The sequence below is a fragment of the Aspergillus pseudonomiae genome, assembly GCF_009193645.1.
Source record: "Aspergillus pseudonomiae strain CBS 119388 unplaced genomic scaffold BDV37scaffold_7, whole genome shotgun sequence".
Lineage (NCBI taxonomy): Eukaryota > Fungi > Ascomycota > Eurotiomycetes > Eurotiales > Aspergillaceae > Aspergillus > Aspergillus pseudonomiae.
The window spans coordinates 229,130-249,820 of record NW_022475999.1 but is presented as its reverse complement, the minus strand read 5'-3'; the positions used below and the strand labels follow the sequence as shown (position 1 = coordinate 249,820).

Here is a 20,691-nt window from a genome sequence, read left to right as displayed (position 1 = left end):
CCTGTCATGCGTGTCAAGCTTAACCACTGGCTTCACCATTTTCCTCATTAGTGGTCCTGTTTCATATCCAGTCCCTATTAATCTAGTTGAAATATATTACTAGCCTTCTATATGAGTGGCTCGGAATCTCGTTTCAGATAAGCCAACCGATGGGTAACATATATTGTAACTGCCTAACCAGACTCCCTGGGAACAGCTTAGCTAGAGCAACCAGTTCATCTCTTCCTTTGCCGCCAGAGAGTCGGCGGTGTCCTTGGCATTATCAACACTCATTAACTCAGGAAACACTGATTCGCCATTGTCCTCATGGCGCACATAATATGCCAGGTCGCTTTCAGGTTGTAGGTGCGTTTGACTGAATCCATTCCCTAGATAGGCGAACCGGTTCTTTGCCGCGTATGTGACGTGGAAATCCTCGAACCGCTGAACGGCTAGGGCTTCTATATAGCTCAGTCCGCTCCCTGGCCATAGTCCACTGACATTACCGGTATTGGCGTTTTTAAACCAAGATCGGCAGTCGCTCTCCCAGACTGTGCTCTTCATGAATAAGTCCTTCTGCTCCATGAAGTCATCGACCGCTTCTACCTTAGGCTCGAACGTGCGGATGTCTTCTTTCTGCCACCGATTGAGAAACCTAGCGATATAGTGTCCCTGCGCCTCGATGCAAACGATGACGGGTGAATTGGCCAGGGGGCTGTTAGGGCCAAGTAACATGAAGTAGTTCGGAAAACCGTGGGCCGCGACTCCCAGGTAACTTCGAGGTTCCTTTTCCCATGCTTCTGCAAGATTGGTGTCATCGCGACCTATTAATGGAAACGCGGGTCGAAAGCTGGTGTGGAAGCCTGTGGCACAAACCAAAACATCAAATGCATACTCGCTGCCGTCTAGCATTATGCCGCCAGACGGTATTATCTTCTTAATATTCCCAATGACAGGCGTGACGTTGGGCTTTTGGAGGCTTCCTAGGTATTCCGTACTGGGCTATAACGCTGTTAGTAGGATATGCTGCTGGCGAGGTAGGATATCAGACTGTAAGGCGACGACATCCTAGTGGATGTCCTGGAATCAGCTTTTCTGCAAGCCTATCATCACCAATCGCATCTTTCATTAATTGTTTCGACCGTTAAGTGGCTGCTTTTTGGGGCACCGTGTCTTTAAGGAAGAGGGGCAAAAAGGTCGCATAGTTGGCCTCGATATCTTTCCGTAGCCGGAGCAGTTCTCTGGGATTATCTTGAAACGTCTGCTTCTCTTCATCTGTGTAACTGCGTTTTTGGTATCTCAATTTTGGTATCACCCAGGTCGGTCTGCGCATGAAGGCTGTGACATGCTCTGCAGTTCTTATTGGCGCTGTTAGAGATGTGACGTACAAGGATAGCCTAACTTACCTTTGAAGCCCAGGAAGCAACTGTATACCGGAAGACCTAGCAAACTCAGCAACTTGGGGCCTTGAGCAGCAAGAAGCAACTAGCCTTACCCATTCCCAATCAACCCGACCCGCTTTCCAGTCAACGACAAGGATTCATCCCAATCTGCGGTATGGAGTAGCCTTCCATTGAATGACCCAAGACCTGGTGTAGAAGGCCAACGCCGGGAGTTTAAATAGCCAGTGGCGTTTATTAGGAAGTCACACCTTTTCTCAAATATTTCCTTGTTGGCATTCTCAACTCGAACCTTCCATTGTGAGTTTGCATCATCCCAATTCGCACCCACCACCCGATGGTTGCAATTGATAAAATCGCGAAGACCATGTTTGTCTGCAAACCCAGAGAAGTAGCTATGGACCCCCGGGGCTGATGCGTAACTAGCTGACCAGTCCCATTTAGGCTCGAAGGAGTAAGTGTACATGTGCCTGTTGAATAAGTTCTCTCTTCTGCCATGAAGTATATGATCCACTCACGATGGGACGTCACAGGTACCTGAGCCTGGTTATCAGATTTTCTTACTTGCCTCCTCGAGGATAAATACTCACATCCGGGATATCGATTCTCAAACCAAGTTCCCCCGATATCTTCATTCTTCTCATACACTTCCAGCGTATAGTCCGTAAATGATGTCTTAAACATATATGCAAGATATAATCCTGACGGCCCTGCTCCGATGCAGATAGCGCGCATCATGCGATTGGCATGGATGGGCTTATCACGACGATTCTCCATCATTGGTCATATAATATCGCGGTGATCTAAGATGCTTGTAACGAGAAATCATAATCTCGAGAAACACTCCCTTTACTCATCATTATTTGTATTCAGATACGTGTCCTCCACGTGGTCACGGTGTGATGTAATATCTTGGTATAGGGCTTCTCCATTCTTGTTTTTTCGTCCCTATGAACAAGGAAGTATTGTAAGATGAAGCTAATAGCAAGCACATCAAGCATAGTATACGTTACTAACTATCCAGTACCTTTACTAACACTTGATTCTGAACTTGGTGAATCTGCTGTTCATTCCTGGGTAAGCCCAGCTATGAGAGTTCTCAGGATCCTCCAAATCAGTCAGAAATCATAGAAAGTAATCAGTACGATATATGTATATAGAAGCTCTTAAAAGGGTATTTCATTAATCTAATTGAGAGAATCCCATTGATCTGCACGATGCTGTTCCCCACTGCTCAGGGCTCATATGATGCTACTTCTTCATACGGAATAGCGCCATTGCCAAGTAGGGGGTAATTTCTGCCTCAGTAGCATGGCTCATAATCTTCAGACCGCCCAGCTATCAATGGCTATCAGCACGTGATGCGGGAAGTTTGACCAGGCAATATTTTCGCTCCGCAAAAAATTGTCTTCCGCCGAGAAAAAAAAAAAAGGCTCCGCATCTCACGTTTTTCATTTGGCAAGTTTTCCAGGAAACCCCCCCCCTGGAGGAATTTACGCCAAAATGCCGATTCCTGTGGATAACGCTCAATCTATCTCGAAGAAGCGCAAGAGAAAGCATGGTGGAAATGCGCGCAAGGAAGAGGCTGCTGCCCCGGCTACAACTGAAGCCGTGACCGATTCTCCCGCAAAGGAGGAAGTTACCGTCGATAAGAAGAAGGCGAAGAAAGAAAAGTCCAAAAAGCAGAAGGTCGAACACATGTCTAGTGATGACGAGAAGAAAGATGCGGAGGAATCTGAGCAGGAGGCCTCTGACAATGAAGAGGAGAAGAGCGATGCTGAAGAGACACCCGCCGCCGACGGTGAGGATCTGCCTTCTGCGGATACAATCCGTCTGCCCCAGCAGGATGGCGATCCGGTGAAGTTCACGGAGCTGGGATTGTCAGAGAAGACTATGAAGGGTATCGAGGGAATGGGATTCGAGACGATGACGGAAGTCCAACGGCGTACAATTCCTCCTCTGCTTGCTGGTCGCGATGTCCTCGGTGCTGCAAAGACTGGTTCCGGAAAGACCTTGTCCTTCTTGATTCCTGCCATTGAAATGCTTAGCGCTCTACGATTCAAGCCGAGAAACGGTATGTACTGCGCATTCTCATGTGGTTCCACAGTTTGTATACTAATCCGTGCGTGTTTTGGTTAGGTACTGGTGCCATTATTGTCAGTCCAACTCGCGAGCTTGCACTTCAGATTTTCGGTCAAGTTAGGGAACTCTTGGCGCATCACAGCCAGACCTACGGTATTGTCATCGGAGGTGCAAACAGGAGAGCCGAGGCGGAGAAGCTCATGAAGGGTGTTAACCTTCTCGTGGCAACACCTGGACGTCTGCTCGATCATCTTCAGAATACGCAAGGATTTGTGTTCAAGAACTTGCGCACACTTATCAGTATGACAGCCCTTTCTGGCATTGCGAGTGGATGAATGGAATGACTGACTGTTGACAGTTGACGAGGCGGACCGTATCCTGGAAGTCGGTTTCGAGGATGAAATGCGCCAAATTGCCAAGATCCTTCCTTCTGAGAACAGACAAACCATGCTGTTCTCCGCGACGCAGACTACCAAGGTTGAAGATTTGGCTCGAATCTCTCTCAGACCTGGCCCTCTCTACATCAACGTCGACCATCGCAAGGAGCACAGTACCGTTGAGGGACTGGAGCAAGGCTATGTCATTTGTGAAGCTGACAAGCGTTTTTTGCTCCTGTTCTCTTTCCTCAAGCGCAACCTTAAGAAGAAGATCATCGTTTTCCTGAGCAGCTGCAACTCAGTCAAGTACTACGGTGAATTACTCAACGTAAGTATATCCAATATTGTGAGCTAAGGTTTGTAGCTAACGCGACGAAACTATAGTATATCGATCTCCCTGTGCTTGACTTGCACGGAAAGCAGAAGCAGCAGAAGCGGACCAACACATTCTTCGAGTTCTGCAATGCTAAGCAGGGAACTCTGATCTGTACAGACGTTGCCGCCCGAGGCTTAGATGTATGTCAATTGCCTCCCTACCCTAATGTTTACCTCTGTTACACCTGTCTAACTTGCTCAAGATTCCCGCCGTGGACTGGATTATCCAGTTCGACCCCCCAGATGACCCTCGTGACTACATTCACCGTGTTGGTCGTACAGCCCGTGGATCTAACGGAAAGGGCCGCAGTCTGATGTTCTTGCAACCCTCTGAAGTAGGGTTCCTGAAGCATCTGAAGGAGGCTCGGGTACCCGTCGTGGAGTTTGACTTCCCGGCTCAGAAGATTGTCAATGTTCAGTCTCAACTGGAGAAGCTCATTGGCCAGAACTACTATTTGAACAAGGTAAGCTTCCCTCATTCAAACATTATCTCTTGTTCTTATACTCATGCATCCGCAAACAGTCCGCCAAGGAAGGTTACCGCTCCTACCTTCAGGCATATGCCTCCCATTCTCTCCGGTCCGTCTTCGACGTGCACAAGCTCGACCTGGTTAAGGTGTCCAAGGGCTTCGGCTTCTCGACGCCTCCCCGCATCGATATCCAGCTCGGTTCCAGCCTGAAAGACAAACAACCACAGGGCCGACGGAACTACGGCAGCCAGCCCGGCTCGAAGTTCAAGCGCAAGCATAATGATAACTGATTCGATCTAGTAGAGGGAAAAAGCAATTGTCTTGCATGTTTTTTGTCCGTTGGCCTGGAGTTTAACCTGGATCTTTTTTTGTTCTATATTATTATCATGGCATATCCTATCTTACTTGCCTCCGTACATCAGCTATGGAATTGTATCTAGATACGTCTTCACAAGGAATACCAAAAATCACAGCATTCAACCCTTGCTCGTTCCCTTGTCTGGGTCATGTAGGTCATCCATGATGCCTAAGGTAGTACAGTTGGTAATGCGACCGCAGGTGCAGCCATCTATTTCTGTACTTTTTTTTCTTGCAAGGGTGTCATCTCCGGATACGACGTCCCCCGCAGCCAGGGGAGTCTGCAGTTTATGTTGTCTACGAACATACCCTGCACGTTTGGTACGATCGTCGGGTCATGAAAACGAAAGACACGAGAAAGCCGGCGTTTCTAGTTCAGAGCGTTGCAGTAACCACATTGGAGCAGCAGCATTTAGATAGCACCTACATTCTATACAACCTACCCCCGGCGACCGAGTTCCGGTTAAATAACGAGGGACGGTTCAGATAAGGGTCAGCGGAACCAAGGATACAGAGGGTTTCCGTTCCACGGTTCGCGTAAGCAGACAACATACGGAGCACATAAATATACTACTAATCCTCGGGTAATGGCAGGCACCCGCGCGGCCTGGAAAGGTTGATTTGATGAACGCACACTACGAATACTACCTAGTCGATCGTGGCGAACCGAGCAAGGTCGGGTGGCTGGGCTGGTGGCTGGGGAGGTTGATCCCCCACCAAGCAAAAGTTTTTGTCGGGCGAAAGCGAATGGATTAAACTAACGGTTAGTAACTTTGGGGAAAGGATCTCGGACAATCGTGTTTCAATGCTCGATTGGATTGAGAAGAGAAAGTAATAAGGCACGGTGCCTTAGGCACGACTGTATTCTCATTGCGACCAATCAGTGACATGGGATGACGGACTTTTTGTCACAAGGAAGGGATAATGTGATGAGTTGGCAGCGGCAGGGCCAATGGAAGTGGAGGAGGGAGGGTCGCCCGAGAGACTGGACGGAGCGTCTGTCAGGGTGGGTATCAATGCTCGTGGCGGGTCTACCTAGGTTGACTCTCACTCTCTCCACTTTTGGGGATGATCCCGTCAAAGCTGTGATTCTTTCATTCATAGGGTTGCAAAATGATGCTGCTGCTTATTAGGCTGCATTCTTCGTTCCTGGATCAGCGTCTATCTACGTCGAGAGAGGGCCACAATTGACGGCATAAGAGGTGTTTCATCGGTGCTTTCCTCGATGCCACTTCATACCTACGGGGAAGCGGTCTTGCTCGCTGCCAGTCTTCGTTTCATCTTCATGTTGGAAACCAAGAAATACCGACACACCTGTGCAACGGTCATAGGGCCATTGGTAGGGCTCTTGGAGACCGTCCGACAGGCAGACTCAATTCCCACAGAGGACAGATCACATTCCGGTCACACCACGTTGAGACATGGCCGCCTTCTCGGTGGAATGAACGCCTTCGTGATAGAAGAATGCTAAGAAGGAATGGAAGGCAAAGCGAAGCGGGAAAGAAGGTTTTTTGGGATTTTTATATGAACTTTGAAAGCCCAAGTGACGGAGGGGTTCCCGATTAAGAGTCCACTCAAGGTTACTTGCAATGTCAAGGTTGTAGGGAGAGGCCATCCACGTATATGTACTATTTACACAGTAGTATCTGGGGCCGTCTTGCATGGGGATCATTGGGCGAGAACCCCGATTTCGACCACAGCGTGATTTTCAACCTCCAACCATTAAGAATGGTTGATCAAGTTTCAAACGAGGGAAGATTCGAACAAATAAAAGAGAAGGACTGGAAAAACCAAAATGAGCCCAAAAAAATAAATAAATAATAAATAATAGTAATAATAATAAATAAAAGGCAAGGCTGGGAAACGATCTTTTCCTTGTCAGATGGGGCTGTTTTGTTGTCCGCCGCTAAACCATCTTTTAGTTCGCCAACTGTCCATCGATCCATCAAGCTATTATTATTATCCACGTTCATTCACTGTCTTTATACCCCCTCCGAACCAGCCTTCGCCTTTTTTCCATTTTTCCCAGGACCGCCATTATTCCCACCGCTCAGCAATCATTGTTGTCTGTGCCGATGGTGGCCAGTATCCCACCGTCTGGCTTTTGAATTTTCTTTTTGTTTTTTTCTTTTGGTCTTAATTTTCCCTCCCATCCTTACTTGCGACTTTACATCCAATGAGTTTTCTATTTGGCGGTATAGCATGTTAGGCATGTGCCTCTAAAATTCCCGACGGGCCCAAATTAATTTATTGCCTTTCTACACCGATTCTTGCAGCTGTTATCGCTCATCCTCATCTACGCCCAAGTGAGGGATCAGCCGCTCAATTCTAACGGCTTTTACCTTTCCCTCCCACCACATTCTCTTCCTCTTTTGTTCTTGATTCCTCCTCACTGGTCTTGTCTCTTCCCCCCTCCCATACATGCTACATTGCTTCTAATTACTGCGCTGGTACGCTTAATTTCCTTTCTCCTATGTGATATCAGATCCTCTACATCCTCCTCACCTCCTCTCCGACCCACGATCATACCTTCCCCCCCCACTCTTGCCCAACACCAACACCATCACCACCACTGCCTGTCCAATCTGTAGTGACCTTCAGTCCGCAAGCAGCGTGGATTCCCTCCCAGATTGCTTGTCACTCTACCAGCCTCTATTCCCTTGCACGCTTCCTGCCCCCCTGAAGAAAACAAGGTCCCACTCCCCGAAAAGGAAATCAAAAAAGCAAAAGCAAAATAGAAAAAGAAAAAAATAGTGGACGAAATTAACTTGCCAGGGGTAATGGTCGGGTCTGGTTGAAAGGAGAGTCTCCTTATTCCTCCACCATGGGTATCGACACCCGCAGACCGATCTTACCTGCACCCACTGAATCTATTGTCGACACTACCACCACTGGAGGTAGCGTAACAGGGACTGATTTGGCAACTGACGTATCTCGACGCACAGACAAATCGTCATACTCCATACCGGACGACGGCAGTCCCGTAACTATCTCCACTCGGCGCAAAAACCGTACCCACGGGGACGAATCCAAGCTGTCCCGGTCAGCGCAGCACTCCCAGACCTCCCTGCTCATCGAATATTTCGAGGGCGGGAAGGGTTCTGGCTCCTTGGTCTCCCGACCCAGTGTCCGAGTTCGAGTCACTCCTTCAAACTCCCGGAAGCGCAAGGATTCAAAGGATCACATCCAGATTACTGAATCGAACGGGAACCGCAAGCCCATCTACTCGCGCCGGATCTCTTTTAGCTCGCCATCCAAGAACAACAACAAGTCAAGTGATGATTATAGTATCTGCTCTTTCAACTCAGGTACCGATGAGAACCAGCAGCCTTCTGGTCATACACCCGTGGAAATCGAGCTTGTGAATCGCGACCAGAGCAGTGAGCTGTCTAGCGACGCAAGGTACTTCCAACCAACCTCGGACATCTCGTCGATGCCCGCAGATAGCATGCTAGAAGCCTCCTCTTCTGGTATACGACGAAAACGCAGCCAAAGTTCATCGCGGGAACGCGAGCACAGTCCGGAATACAAAGACTACCTCCAAACACCTAGGCGACAAAGAAGCCGCAGTCTGAGTACGGAACGCATCGCTCATCGAGTCGCAGAGAAACTGAGTAACGATCCTCGTGAGACTTCCAAAGGCCAACGGAATAAGGGAGACCTTGTCGACTTCCACGAACCAGAGTCCAAGTCCCGATCTCGCTTGTCGGCGTATCCGGACGAAGACATGAGTCCGAATCCGAGTTTGCTCAGCACGTCGGCGCTGTCCGCCCATCGTAAGTCTGGCGATCAGTATTCCTTCCGGTCTGGCACCTCCAAGTCCTCAATCAACAACCCAAAGCTTCTCGAGACCGTTGAAGATGCCATCCGTCGGTTGATATTGCCCGAGCTAAAAGAGCTCAAGAAGGACCAAAAGGTGATGACCAATACGTCCAAATTTGAACGTGACATGAATGCATCACACTCGTCCGCGAGCACCCCATCGCGAGATGAACTCAGAAGACGCCTCTCGAAGCATGCCAGCGCTCCTGATGTGACATGGCCTACCGTCGTCCTGAATAAGGATGACCAGGACGAGGGCATAGTCCTTTCCGGCGAGCCAGCTCCCACGCAACAAGAGCGCAGGCCCAGCAAGGGCAGCGACTCACCGTCCGAAGCAAGCTACGTCAAATGGGGCCTTCGGCCAGAACTGACAGAACAGGAGAAGCTACGTCGGCAAAAGAGCAAGGGGTTGCGGGATGCCGAAAAGGCCGCCAGAGTTGGGTCAGCTCTGACGGCAGCCGCGCTTAAGCACCATGATTCTCGTTCCAGCATCGACAAAACTGAACGACGAAGGCCGAGTGGCCCGAGGAGTGGCAGTTTCAACGATACCGAATTGGTCTTCCAGAAACACAACGTGGCACCCATGCCGCTGCGCAGCGCGGTTGAGTCCGACATGACCCGAGACTCGCTTCTTTCCGAACAGACCGCAGAGCCCTATGGTTCCCGTGAGACCTCCGAAATCCACGAGGCCCATAGTCCGCATCGAGAATTGCTAGATTCACGATATGACCTCAAGCATAGCAACTTCTCTAGCCACGACCTGTCGCTCCACGATTATCCCGAAGAAGAAGATCGCGAACGGAGCCTTTCACCTGTAGGTGACGCTGCCGCTGGAGCTATTGCAGCTGCCGCAGCGGCCAACCTCCTAGATGAACATTACGGGCGTCACGGCTCTAAATTCACTGACCGTCGGCGCACCCTCAGCCCCATCCAGAGCGTGGCTAGCAACCAGAGCGAGTCCCACATTAAACAGGATTCAACCCAACCAATTGAGCATGAATTCTCTGGAACTGAGAAAGAGATGGAGCAACGCCTCTCCATAGATTCGCTTTCATCTGCCCCAAGTACCAACCTCGCAAGGTCTTCACGACCTCACGGTATCAACCCTGCCGGCCAAAAAGAGATCCTACGAAATAACAACAAGTATGGGGCTGAACTTGGGTATGAAGAATCCCCCGCCATGTCACCACGATCGATGACGGAGACCGCAAGTACTGACCCCAAAAGGATGACCGGCTTTGCGGACGAGAGTGAGGTGAGCTACATGGAAAAAGTAAACCAAGGTCAGCCCGTTGCAGGCATCGGTGCCAACCCTCAGGTTATCCATCCCATAGCAGTCGAATCCGCCGTGGCCTCTCTTCTTGATCCGTCAATTATGGACACGAAGTCCAATCAGTCTGCAACAAATCGCTCGCAGACTGACCTCTCTCGGCGTTTGGAAGGTCAAACTCCTAAGCTAGGGGAAAGGGCAAACCAGACTCCTCACGGATCCCGCCAAGGAAGCCCTTTGAAACAACGTCAAGACGCCTCCAGTCCAGACGCGACCTCTTTCCCCCGACGAATGGGAGCCACGTCGCCTCCCCAGAGCGTTACACAGTCATTGGAAGACCAAACCGACCCGACACACATGTTTTCGGAAGACATCCATGACCGTGAGAGCCCCAGTCCAGACGTCGACCGAAGCCCAGATTCTGAATCGGAGATCAATACGAATCCATCTATCATCCAAGGGCCAATCGGAGGAGGCATGCATGGAAGTAACTGGGCATATGAGCAGACGCCGGATAACCGTGGCCAGTCGCCTATGTTCGACAATGCTGGTTCCGCTGGCAATAAAGGCCTGGAGTTGGATGACCAACCCGATTACGGCCATGACTACTATGAAACAAACGACTACAATCCCGATGACTACCTTGATCATCAGTACTCAAGAGGGCCGTTGTTCGGCACGCCGCCAGGTAAAGATGAAGGCTATGTGTCCGCCCCAAACCCTCTCTCGCCGGGTGTCGATACCCCGGAGCCTTTGGACAAGGGGTTTGGCGGTATGGACACCAACGGTATGGGTCTCTTTGACAGTCCTACTGGAGCTGATGATCAGTTCATGCCTGGTCACCAACGGCAACTCAGTGGCTACTCCCAGGGTGTCGGCTCGCCTCTGTACGATAGTGCAACTGGGAGGGGCATTGACTGTATTCAGTCCAAAGATATTGTCGCACTTATGGACCACGTAAGTATTCCGATACAGAATGTAAATTGTGCGAACTGATGCTGACTTGTACACAGCTCACCGTGCGCGACGCCCAGCGAAATGCTCGCGATACGGAGATTTTGGTTACCCTTGTTAGAAGCGCAGCTGAGATGCGTAACTCTTTCGAGGAAATGAAGAAGTTCATTGCTCAGCAGGACGGGATGCTCATGGAGGCAAGTGACAAGCAGCACGACCGAACGTACAGAGCTCTCGGAGGCCCTCGCCCATTGCCGGCCAGCACCAGAAGTGCCCGCCAGGCTTCTGCAGACGAAGAAGACCTACGCTCCAAGCGTAAGAACGTTTTCAAGCGTGCACTTAAAGGACTCAGTCTCAAGTCTTCCAACGACCTGTCCAGGATTGAGGACATGCTGGAGCAGCTGCTCGATGAGGTTGAAGCACTCCGCGATGGTCAAGACGAGAGGCTGGGCCGCAGCGGGCCTCGCTCTGCTAGTGTAGATCCAGAAGGCTACGAGCCCGAAGGACATGCTGGAACTTCTTCTCCCGACCATTCCGGATACTTGCTATCCACTTCTTCTCGGCCAATGCCGGAATCACGTGGTAATGGACCGCGGAGAGATTCTGAGCATCGTGTCAGCACTGTTCCAGAAGCCGATGAGGAGATGGAAATCAATGAGCGTGGAGAATTCTTGGGCCCGAATTCGGCATCGTTCGACAGCACAAACGGCCGACAGGACAGGGCTGGACCCTCCTCGGCCTCCACGCCACCTCGGGCACCCATGGCCTCTGGCGCTCTCAGTAATGAAACGTCCCCGAAGACGAATGAGAAAGCCAAGAAGCACAAGTCAAGCAGCTCCTCGTTCTTCCCCAAGATTTCCCGTTGGTCCAAAACCACAGCATCTTCCATGGGAGACAATATCCGCAATAGCATCCAGCCAGCCCGCAAGGAGCGCCCGTCTTTCGATGCTTCGCGCTCAGGGTCCGATATCCAGGGACCGTACAAGGCCGCTGACTGGTACGATCCCCAAGGCGACGACAGACTGCGGTCGACCTACACCCTAGATGACCGACAGCAGGAGAACCGCCCGCCATCGCCTTTGGTTCCTTCCCAAGTTTCGGAAGCTCCGAAATACAGAGCTCACCGAGATAGTCTGGATCTTCAACATCCTCAGCCTCGTCAGGGGCCTACTGGCCGATACCAGTCACAGCTGGAAACACAAGCTCAGATTTACGGGATGCCATCTGGCGCCCCCTCGGACCAGTGGAATTCGAACCCGAGCTTGTCAGCTGCAAACCCCAATCCGCGACACAGCAGCGGCGCCAGTCGGCTCTCCCCGATTTCGGATGCAGGCTACTCGGAGGCCAGCTCTCGACAGACTGGTCCACCAAGGCCCCCAAAGATCAAGGATGACGGTCCATTGGTCCCTGAGCGGCCGCCAAAGGTCAAGGAGGACGATGAGCGATCGTACGTGGATCGCGTTGCTTCACGGGTAAGTCTACTTTCGTCGAGGGTGTGCAGCATTGAAGAGAAGCTGACTGAATGATTAGAACTCTGCATTACGCTCGTCTCCGCGCAGCACACCACCTCCCCGTAAACCGACCGGGCCTCGTCCGCTGAATTCGGGCAGTCAATATAGCAGTCCTGGCCGAAGGAAGCGAAGTCAATATCGAGCAAGCCCCGATCAGGTCGACGAGGAATCTCTCTACTAGTCTCGCTTGACAAGTGGATGCCAATACTTCCTTACGACATAACGACTTCTGCTATTCACCAACTTCTATTTCTTATGATTCTACGTATGTTATGCCTAGCGTCCTTGCATACGCACGATGACTTGATTTTACAACATGTTTATTATCGGGCAAAGGGTGGATGAGGCTGTAAATTTTGGTTTTCTTTCTTACAATACCATGTACCTGCGATGTCCAATAGCGATTCCCTTCTCTTCCACATATCTTGTTGGCTATTGGTGATGATTCTTCTTGCCATGCATAATTCGAATCAAAAGCACTCGATCGTGTTCGTGTTGATACAGTCTAGAGTTCAGGATCACAATATGCACATTCATAATCGACGGTGTGAGCACCCGCCATGGCGGCACAGACCAGTATTACCTATCTTGCTTTACTTGTGAACATATGTTGGCGTATTCTGGATTGACCATCGCATGAACCAATCTATACATTCTAGAGAAACGACGCCCGTCCATCTCATACTAATACAGGCGTCTTTCTCGGCTTCCTTCCCAGTCTCCTTCCTAGTTCCTTCCGGCGAGGACATATCAGAAGGAAGGAACGGCTGTGGAGATGACGGAGAACTTCTTATAAGTCGAGTCTCTTCTCTCGTTCATTCAATGCATTGTACCATGCCCGCCTTATACTCACTATCTATTTCGTTAACACAGTCGTTACCAGATATTTCTCACTATCCATCACTATCCATCACTAGTTACTTGTCATTGCTCTATCATCCCACGCCTGGGAGACTCAAGATGCCATACTATGTCCAGATAGTAGTGAGAGGTGCTCTCAGTAGCAGCCTATATGTCCTCACCACCCTTAGCCGGGAGACTGCCGACTATTTCTTCCGACAACTGCAAGAGCACACTGCCATAACGGCGTTGGGATTTACTCCACTTCAAACAATCTACACCCCCACGTTCTGGTCTATCCAGTCAACCCACGAGAATACCGCCATGTTATTGACCAATCTCATCACCGAAATCCACCAGGGCACGAACCGGGACATCCCAGAGCAAGCTCAAAATTGGCTGAGAGGGAAACTCTTCATCGGCCCCCTTACCAACCAGATAACTATCAACCCGACCAATCCTCCAGGCGACAATGCTTCTGACCACGTCAACAATCGATGCTACTACATCCGCAACCGAAATGCACCAGATTGGTGGTTTGTGCGTCCCGATAAAGTTGAAGTGAAGGTTTCAACAAGGTACCGTTCGAAATTCTGCCTCCAATTGTGCCCTAGGCGCGTTGAATCTCTGGTCCTAGTCGGCAGAGACATTTTACAGCTCACGTTGATGGAAAGGGGTAACACACACCGGTCTGTGTCCCTTTCCTCAGACAACCGACACCGTTTGATATGCCCCTTAGGCGGTAACGTGATAGATCCTTTGAAGTTCTTCTTCTGTGATTTTAGGGAAGGGGGGTTTAGTGTTACTACGCCGTCTCAGGAACAGGATCCTTTTCTGCAGTGGACGCCGGGTGGCGCTTTGGCTAATGAAGGGCCGGGGGGAGGATTGGATGCTGGTCGCTTCGGAGATTTTACCGCGCTGGTGTTGAGGATTTTATATATCTGTTTGTCTTCGGCAGTAGGAATGGACCACGTCTCTATGTATGCAGGACCAGGACCAGACCTTCACGTCTCTCCTGCCGCACCTGGTGATTCGATTATAGAAGTTACGGTCATTTCATTAACAGACTTAATACTTAGCTTCCAGAAAGTGAATGCTATTCTACTACAAAACCGTAGAGGCTGTAAGCAGTAGGGAAGTGTCTGTGTTGTCCCCCGTTGCTCTTTCCTTATTCCGTGAACGGGCAATTCCTCATACTCACGAACGCTCTCATATCTCAAGCCCACCTTTTGTTCTCTTGACAAGAACTATCAGCCTATCTGACATCCTTTCTGATATATACACTCATTTCCAGCAAAGGCTACGCCATCAGCTCTCATGGCAACCCACACCGACGAAGAGTCTGCTCTTCCCTCCAACAACCCCATCATCATCAGTACCGGTGAAGTCCTCTCTCTTCTGGGAGCCCTCATAACCCTGAAGCTTCTCCACGCTATCGCATTCCTATTTCGCCTGGACAAGAGCCGAAGACGACCACTGAAAAGCCCAGTCACTCGAGCTATCGTTCGCCGAGAGCAACTGATCATTGATATTTTCTTATCCATCATGCCCGAGGGTGTCTTCCGCTCGCCCACCATTCGAGATACAATCGAGATAGCACATTTGCCAGCAGTCGACGGCCCTGCCGATGAGAGCCGGACATCGTCTGACGTGCAGAGCCCTCTTATTCATACCTCACCCGGTATACCCACTGGATTCCGTCTGTGGCAGCGTGGGTCAAGCCGCGGCGTGAAACCGTTTCCTCCCAGCCCTCAACTCCCAGGATCAGCAAGCCAAAGCAGCCGGCTACTCTGCGCCAACGAAGAAGAACAAAGTCTCTTGTGTGTCACTCATACTGTGAATCAGGACAGCGTGTCTACTTTGAACCCAGAGTATGCTACGTTCCGGGCTGAGAGACCGCGCTTGAGTCCTGTCAGTCGGCTGTGGTCTGTTGGGTCGGCCCTGGCGAACGACTCGCATGGGACCCTGAAAATGGAGGTGGTATCAAGACCTTCTCGGTCGACGGAGAGTTATCCGGGAAGATTTTCTATCAGTGAAGGGTCGTATGGTAATACTTTGTCCATGACACCCCTCTGTACAAGAGGTCGGAGTGCGACTTCTGTGCGGCCGTTTTCGGACCTGTCATAGTGGATTATTCTTAGCGATGCTTTGTGTATCTGAGTTGGTGCTTTGGCTGAACGGTCTTTATTGTTAACCCATGGACTGGATCGTTGGAGACGGGTCGTCTGTTCATTCTACCAGGCTGTACTTGTTTTCCATATACATAGGGCTCGTGTTAAAGACATTGTTCCTCATGAATTGCATGGTCGAAATGTCCCATGGACTTGACAAAGATCTTAGCACTCTCTAGCACACGCTGTCTACAATTGCCAGTTACATCCGTTCCCATGAAGCCGCCACGGATATCGTCAAAATCCACATCCTTGACGGCCTTCCAGATGTGATGCACATCATCCGGCGGTAGAGGTATCTGTGTCGGTCAGCCAACATAAAACAAAAGAGATAAGAAAAGTAAGAAAGGACAGACCATATTGGGATACGACCACATAAAAGTAAACGACACCGTCCCCGGCAACCTCCCAACATGATAAATCCCACTCGGCACCACCCCGATCGAATCCGCAACCAACAACACCCTCAAGGACCTCCACCAAAGCACCGAACTCCCAGGAAAATGCCCCCCGGTCTTCACAGCCACCAAATCCGCATCCATCCCCGAAACCGGCAACCGTGACGAATCCCAAAGAACCTGCCTCTCGCCCGTGCGCACCACCCACTCTCGATCCTCCCGAGCCAAGTAAACAGGACAGTCAAAGACCTCCGCCCAGTGGAGGTGCGTCGTGTAGAAATGCGGATGCGAGATAACTATACCTTTCAACCCGCCCAGCTCGTTGATCTTGGCAACGGTCTCGTCATCGATATAGGTGATGCAATCCCAGAGGAGATTCCCAGTAGGCGTGCGACATAGTAGAGCGCGCTGACCGATGGCCACTCTCGGGACGGTGTGAATGGAGATTAAATCCTTGTGCACTGAATCAGGGATGAATTCATTATGATATGTTTTGGAGCTTTGGAGAGCGCGGAGTGTTGTCCAGGATTGTCTTTGGGGGGGGGAATATATTATAGTCAGTATTATTTTTCCTTGTATATATATATATATACCTATACAATGATGTATGTATCGGTACAACCGGTACCTTCCTTCTTCTCTTAAGATATACCTGGGTTATAATTGAAGATGGAGAGGGGATGTAGATTTACCCAGTCGCAGGAATGAACTGCCTCGGATCGTCGCAGATCTTACACGACGATTCGCATGTTGTAGGATACTGCGTTCCACAGGTTGAGCAGATGGTTAGATCTAGAGAGTCGGCCATTTTGGGGAATGGAATAGTAACTGTTGGGGAGGTACTAGTTACTTTCAGTCTTGGTGAGGGGGTTAAATACGTGGGTGTACTTCCATTGGCAGTGCGGGGGAGGCGTCACATGTACCATGGATGGGATATACGGGGCCTACGTCATTTTGCTGCTCCTACTGCTTAGTAGTTACTGACTAGTAGTTGGGACTTTATCTTGTTACTAATGCAGGTTATGCTGTTTTGTTCTTGTTTGGTGAGGTTTATTGGTGTTGTAGTAGGTTGGTGGGATTAATGTGAAAGTAGGGTAGGTAGGGTAGGATTACATTGCAAGCTTGTGTCTCTGGGACTTGGTACTTATACCCTATTAAATCTAATTTTGTCTTTCACTTTAACCTCGTGTTTTTCAAAGGCAATCACGTTCAAAGTGATATGTACATAGTATAAACCGCTCTCAGCTCTGCTTGTTTAGGGCACGGTTAGTCGGGAATTGAATATAGTCAGAACGAACTTATTCTCACGTCCCTCTAGATATATGGAGTACAATGTGTGGAACAAAGTACTAACAATAACTACTTCTAGACCTCGGCATGACATGTAGGTCTACCTATTGAGATAATCTATTGTCGATGTCTTTCGTGGGTAATAAAGTGCTTATACTAGTATAAGTCCAGGAGAGTGTCACCGCTGACACGTAGCGTCCTTGGAGGAGAGAGTACTCAGCTACCAGGCTAAGTAATCTCCAATTTACTATATCACCAAAAACCCTAGTATAGTGGAATAATTGTCCATCTATATCTAACTCAGACCCCCAGAAAATAACATCCACACATAACACTAAGCCACTCCATCCAATCTCCAATATAAGGAAGTCCACCACCAACAACCCCACAGCTATAGCCATCTATATCCAGAAAATAAACCCAAAGTCTCACCCTCTAATCCCCGGGAAAAACCCCACGTAATAATCCCGCTTCCCCAGCGGCACGCCCTCCTTCCTCAGGATGGCATACGCAGTCGTAAGATGGAAATAGATATTGGGCAAGGCAACGGTATGAGCATACACCGCAGCGGACATGTCGACCGCCTTCTCGGGGCCCATGGGGGTGGACGCCACGACGTCGGCGTGTCGGTTGACGACGTCCTTGTCGGCCTGCTGGAGCGCCTTCAGCACCGTCTCAATGCGCCCGTGGCACTCGGCATATGTCGCGGGACTGCCGTCGAACGATACCGGCGACTGGCCGGTCAGTCTGGCGACCAGGTTCGCGGCGAACTGGGTCGTGATGCGCACTTGGTCGGTGAGTGGGTACATGTCCTCGTGGAGACGGGCGGAGAGGAGGGCGGTGGCATTGGGCTGTTGCGAGGCTTGCTGCAGGATGTGGGATAGGGTGGTGAGGATGGATTGGACTACCGGGATGGTTCCGTCGTAGAAGGTGTGCGCCATTTTTGGAGTGAGGATTGAATCCGATTGATGGGGTGTGCGGAAGTGTAGGTCACTTGTTGGATTCTAGTGTAAGACGGAGGTACTCATGTTCCTATTATATGAGACAGATCGAGGGGTCTTTTTGAACCTAACTATGCGCAGCTAAGTGAGTCTTGGCGTTGGGGCTGTATAGTTATAGACAGACAGACCATCAGGAAGGCTAGAGTGGGTCAGGAGGAGTCGAATGTCCGAGTGGATATCAAGACTAAGGATAGAATAGAGCGAGAATGCATTCTTTACTTTTTTCATGTCTACTTTACTTCACATTGAATCTTGGGACCCGCATACGTTCAATGTTTCGCTGGCCAAACTTAGCCCTAAATAGACCGTCATCTCCCGCTATGCTAGTATATAGTTCGTGAATCACTTGGTAAACAAATCCATTTACCTCGACTCTACCCTTCCTTGCCTCTTCTTCTCTTGATTCGTTCTCTAAGTCCCCATTTCTACGACAAAAACATTGATGTTGGCTCGGCCGAGGTGTTTCGGGATGAGAGCATTGCATATGCATCCAGTCTTCTGGCTTCGGGGGCCTGGTTGAATTGCATGTTTGACCTGGTGCCTTTCATGGATCGGTTCCTGAAGCTGCTCTTTCGAAAGCTGGTGCTAAGGCGAGGGATGATTGGATTGCTCGTATGATGAAATAATGTTGAAAGTGGGGAAATAGTTATTAGGACTGATAGATTGCCATCAATACAGGATAATATTATCGAGTGCTGAGCCCGGAATCCTACAGTTTCTCTAGGCTGCCCATGTGGTTTCCGGAAGGCAGGATAGCCAGCTTCTATTCCGTTCCTAGCTCGGCCAAAAAGCCACCATACTCGAACTATATGTCTGATGTCGCCTGGATCGCACCTTATATAGATCTAGCAGCCTGCCGCCGCCGGAACAAGTAAGCAAAAAAATGATTTGAAGAAGTAATAGAGTCAAAAAGATGATCTGACAAGAGTGGGATTCGAACCCACGCGTCTTGCGACATATGAAATCCTAGTATTCTAGGACAAGAATATCTCTTGAGTCATACCTTCATTTGTTTATTAGTACTCAGTATAAAGAGGTGAGAATATGCTTGACTTACACCTTAACCACTCGGTCATCTTGCCATGCTGATGGAATGATTTTTCCAAGATGAGATCACAAGAACATTCTAAAAAGCCACTTGGGCCTATACTTAGGGCTAGTTGCGGGAGCTAGTCCAGAATAGGAAGCATCTGTGAATAACCACAGGGAACGTGTTATTTGGACCTCACACTAAACTAAGAGGAAATAATTATACCTTATACTTAAAGTACTGTAAACTAGTCTTTGAGGCTACTGATATATCGTATTCAGGAAGGATCTTCCAGCATAGTAGGATTGCTACCTGGCTGACTGCTTGACTGCCGGCCTACCTGTCTGCCGCCTGATATCTCTCGATTTCTAGACCCCATGGGCCTTCCACGGGCCCGTACAATCAGCAGTTTTAGTAGATAAGGCCATACGATTGGTAAACCTAGATCTAGATCATATAGGGCAGTCAGTTTGACAAAGATGGCCTATACAGCCCGCAGTGAGCTGGATGTCTGATCCACCAGTAGTGCCAGGAATCTTATTCCTATAGAATTTTCCCCATTTTCATAATCTTATCTTAGTGTGGGCTCAATGCAATGATATTGAAAAGGCAACGGATATATTACCTGAGGCGGTTGTTTATACATATATACTGTACAGTCATCAAACCACACCGCCACGCAATCTGTGGTATGAGGTAGCTGTTTGTATATTACTTTAAGCAATTTTAGTGTTCCGTATATAATCAAGAACAGATATAAATGTAGGGGTTCTTTAACAAGGTACACGAGGTTGTGCTAGTATAGGTTCTTTGATTTCAGGTTTCTTGTTCGGTTTACTGATAGGTCTAGCGGAAGTGCCTAACCCTATCTGGTGTAGTGGTGGGTTCAAATGGTTTTTCCAGGACCTTTCAACTCAACACAACCAAAATGTACTCTGGACATACATTAGGATATCTACACTGGATTCTGAAGAAAGCCCACACACCAACAACAGTTCAAAAAAATGATGACAAGAGTGGGATTCGAACCCACGCGTCTTGCGACATGTGAAACCACTAGTTATCTAGTGCTAAGATAAATATCTTGAGTCACACCTTTTTTGAATTAGTAATGAGTACAAAGAGGTGACCTAGGAATAGGTAACTTACACCTTAACCACTCGGTCATCTTGCCGACCTGATGACTAAGTCAGCTGGATTTAGCTACTTATTTAGTTAGCTATCCATAGTTAGGCTGTTACTAGTACTAAGATACAACACGAGTTGAGAAGCCCAGAAATCTGATTATCTTTCCAGACAAAACTGAATCTACATGCAGCATTGCCATTAAGCTTCGGAATACCACTCAGGGACTCCTCTACAAG

The 20,691-nt window shown here is 49.3% G+C and overlaps 7 protein-coding genes across 7 annotated transcripts; 4 read left to right on the top strand and 3 right to left on the bottom strand.

The window, feature by feature from the left end:
- Positions 1 to 201: 201 nt before the first annotated feature.
- Positions 202 to 2,156, bottom strand: BDV37DRAFT_279157 (flavin-containing monooxygenase; the record flags this gene model as incomplete). Its single annotated transcript, XM_032086269.1, has 6 exons — positions 202 to 981; positions 1,148 to 1,337; positions 1,386 to 1,421; positions 1,475 to 1,849; positions 1,898 to 1,916; positions 1,970 to 2,156. 6 exons carry the CDS (start codon positions 2,154 to 2,156, stop codon positions 202 to 204), a joined length of 1,587 nt encoding a protein of 528 aa, XP_031945528.1.
- Positions 2,157 to 2,811: 655 nt separating this feature from the next.
- has1 (ATP-dependent RNA helicase HAS1) lies at positions 2,812 to 5,245 on the top strand. The gene is made up of 6 exons (XM_032079673.1): positions 2,812 to 3,453; positions 3,519 to 3,761; positions 3,820 to 4,166; positions 4,223 to 4,354; positions 4,417 to 4,677; positions 4,737 to 5,245. Exons 1-6 carry the CDS (start codon positions 2,883 to 2,885, stop codon positions 4,971 to 4,973), a joined length of 1,791 nt encoding a protein of 596 aa, XP_031945527.1. The 5' UTR covers positions 2,812 to 2,882; the 3' UTR covers positions 4,974 to 5,245.
- Positions 5,246 to 7,864: 2,619 nt separating this feature from the next.
- Positions 7,865 to 13,006, top strand: BDV37DRAFT_296454 (uncharacterized protein; the record flags this gene model as incomplete). Its single annotated transcript, XM_032090114.1, has 3 exons — positions 7,865 to 11,089; positions 11,146 to 12,558; positions 12,617 to 13,006. The coding sequence occupies 3 exons, from the start codon at positions 7,865 to 7,867 to the stop codon at positions 12,776 to 12,778; spliced, it is 4,800 nt and encodes a 1,599-aa protein (XP_031945526.1). The 3' UTR covers positions 12,779 to 13,006.
- Positions 12,564 to 14,662, top strand: BDV37DRAFT_190964 (uncharacterized protein). The gene has a single exon (XM_032079671.1). It carries the CDS (start codon positions 13,234 to 13,236, stop codon positions 14,569 to 14,571), a length of 1,338 nt encoding a protein of 445 aa, XP_031945525.1. The 5' UTR covers positions 12,564 to 13,233; the 3' UTR covers positions 14,572 to 14,662.
- A 1-nt stretch (position 14,663) lies between these two features.
- Positions 14,664 to 15,740, top strand: BDV37DRAFT_190971 (uncharacterized protein). The gene has a single exon (XM_032079672.1). It carries the CDS (start codon positions 14,755 to 14,757, stop codon positions 15,562 to 15,564), a length of 810 nt encoding a protein of 269 aa, XP_031945524.1. The 5' UTR covers positions 14,664 to 14,754; the 3' UTR covers positions 15,565 to 15,740.
- Positions 15,339 to 16,847, bottom strand: BDV37DRAFT_239049 (putative metallo-beta-lactamase domain protein). Its single transcript, XM_032080908.1, has 3 exons — positions 16,699 to 16,847; positions 15,965 to 16,538; positions 15,339 to 15,907 (listed from the first exon to the last, which is right to left on the bottom strand). Exons 1-3 carry the CDS (start codon positions 16,812 to 16,814, stop codon positions 15,713 to 15,715), a joined length of 885 nt encoding a protein of 294 aa, XP_031945523.1. The 5' UTR covers positions 16,815 to 16,847; the 3' UTR covers positions 15,339 to 15,712.
- A 738-nt stretch (positions 16,848 to 17,585) lies between these two features.
- On the bottom strand, positions 17,586 to 18,286 carry BDV37DRAFT_190959 (DUF1993 domain-containing protein). Its single transcript, XM_032079670.1, has one exon. It carries the CDS (start codon positions 18,235 to 18,237, stop codon positions 17,725 to 17,727), a length of 513 nt encoding a protein of 170 aa, XP_031945522.1. The 5' UTR covers positions 18,238 to 18,286; the 3' UTR covers positions 17,586 to 17,724.
- Between the last annotated feature and the right edge of the window lie 2,405 nt (positions 18,287 to 20,691).

What these genes read in the sequence shown, in the direction of transcription:
- has1 (XM_032079673.1), top strand. Translation starts at nt 2,883, where the DNA reads ATGCCGATTCCTGTGGATAACGCTCAATCTATCTCGAAGAAGCGCAAG. An exon ending in ACTACGGTGAATTACTCAAC is followed by an intron (nt 4,167 to 4,222) that starts GTAAGTATATCC and finishes ACGAAACTATAG; the next exon opens with TATATCGATCTCCCTGTGCT. An exon ending in TTGCCGCCCGAGGCTTAGAT is followed by an intron (nt 4,355 to 4,416) that starts GTATGTCAATTG and finishes AACTTGCTCAAG; the next exon opens with ATTCCCGCCGTGGACTGGAT.
- BDV37DRAFT_190971 (XM_032079672.1), top strand. Translation starts at nt 14,755, where the DNA reads ATGGCAACCCACACCGACGAAGAGTCTGCTCTTCCCTCCAACAACCCC.
- BDV37DRAFT_190964 (XM_032079671.1), top strand. Translation starts at nt 13,234, where the DNA reads ATGAACCAATCTATACATTCTAGAGAAACGACGCCCGTCCATCTCATA.
- BDV37DRAFT_239049 (XM_032080908.1), bottom strand. Translation starts at nt 16,814, where the DNA reads ATGGCCGACTCTCTAGATCTAACCATCTGCTCAACCTGTGGAACGCAG. An exon ending in CAGTTCATTCCTGCGACTGG is followed by an intron (nt 16,539 to 16,698) that starts GTAAATCTACAT and finishes CCCCCCCCAAAG; the next exon opens with ACAATCCTGGACAACACTCC. An exon ending in TGTGGTCGTATCCCAATATG is followed by an intron (nt 15,908 to 15,964) that starts GTCTGTCCTTTC and finishes TGACCGACACAG; the next exon opens with ATACCTCTACCGCCGGATGA.
- BDV37DRAFT_190959 (XM_032079670.1), bottom strand. Translation starts at nt 18,237, where the DNA reads ATGGCGCACACCTTCTACGACGGAACCATCCCGGTAGTCCAATCCATC.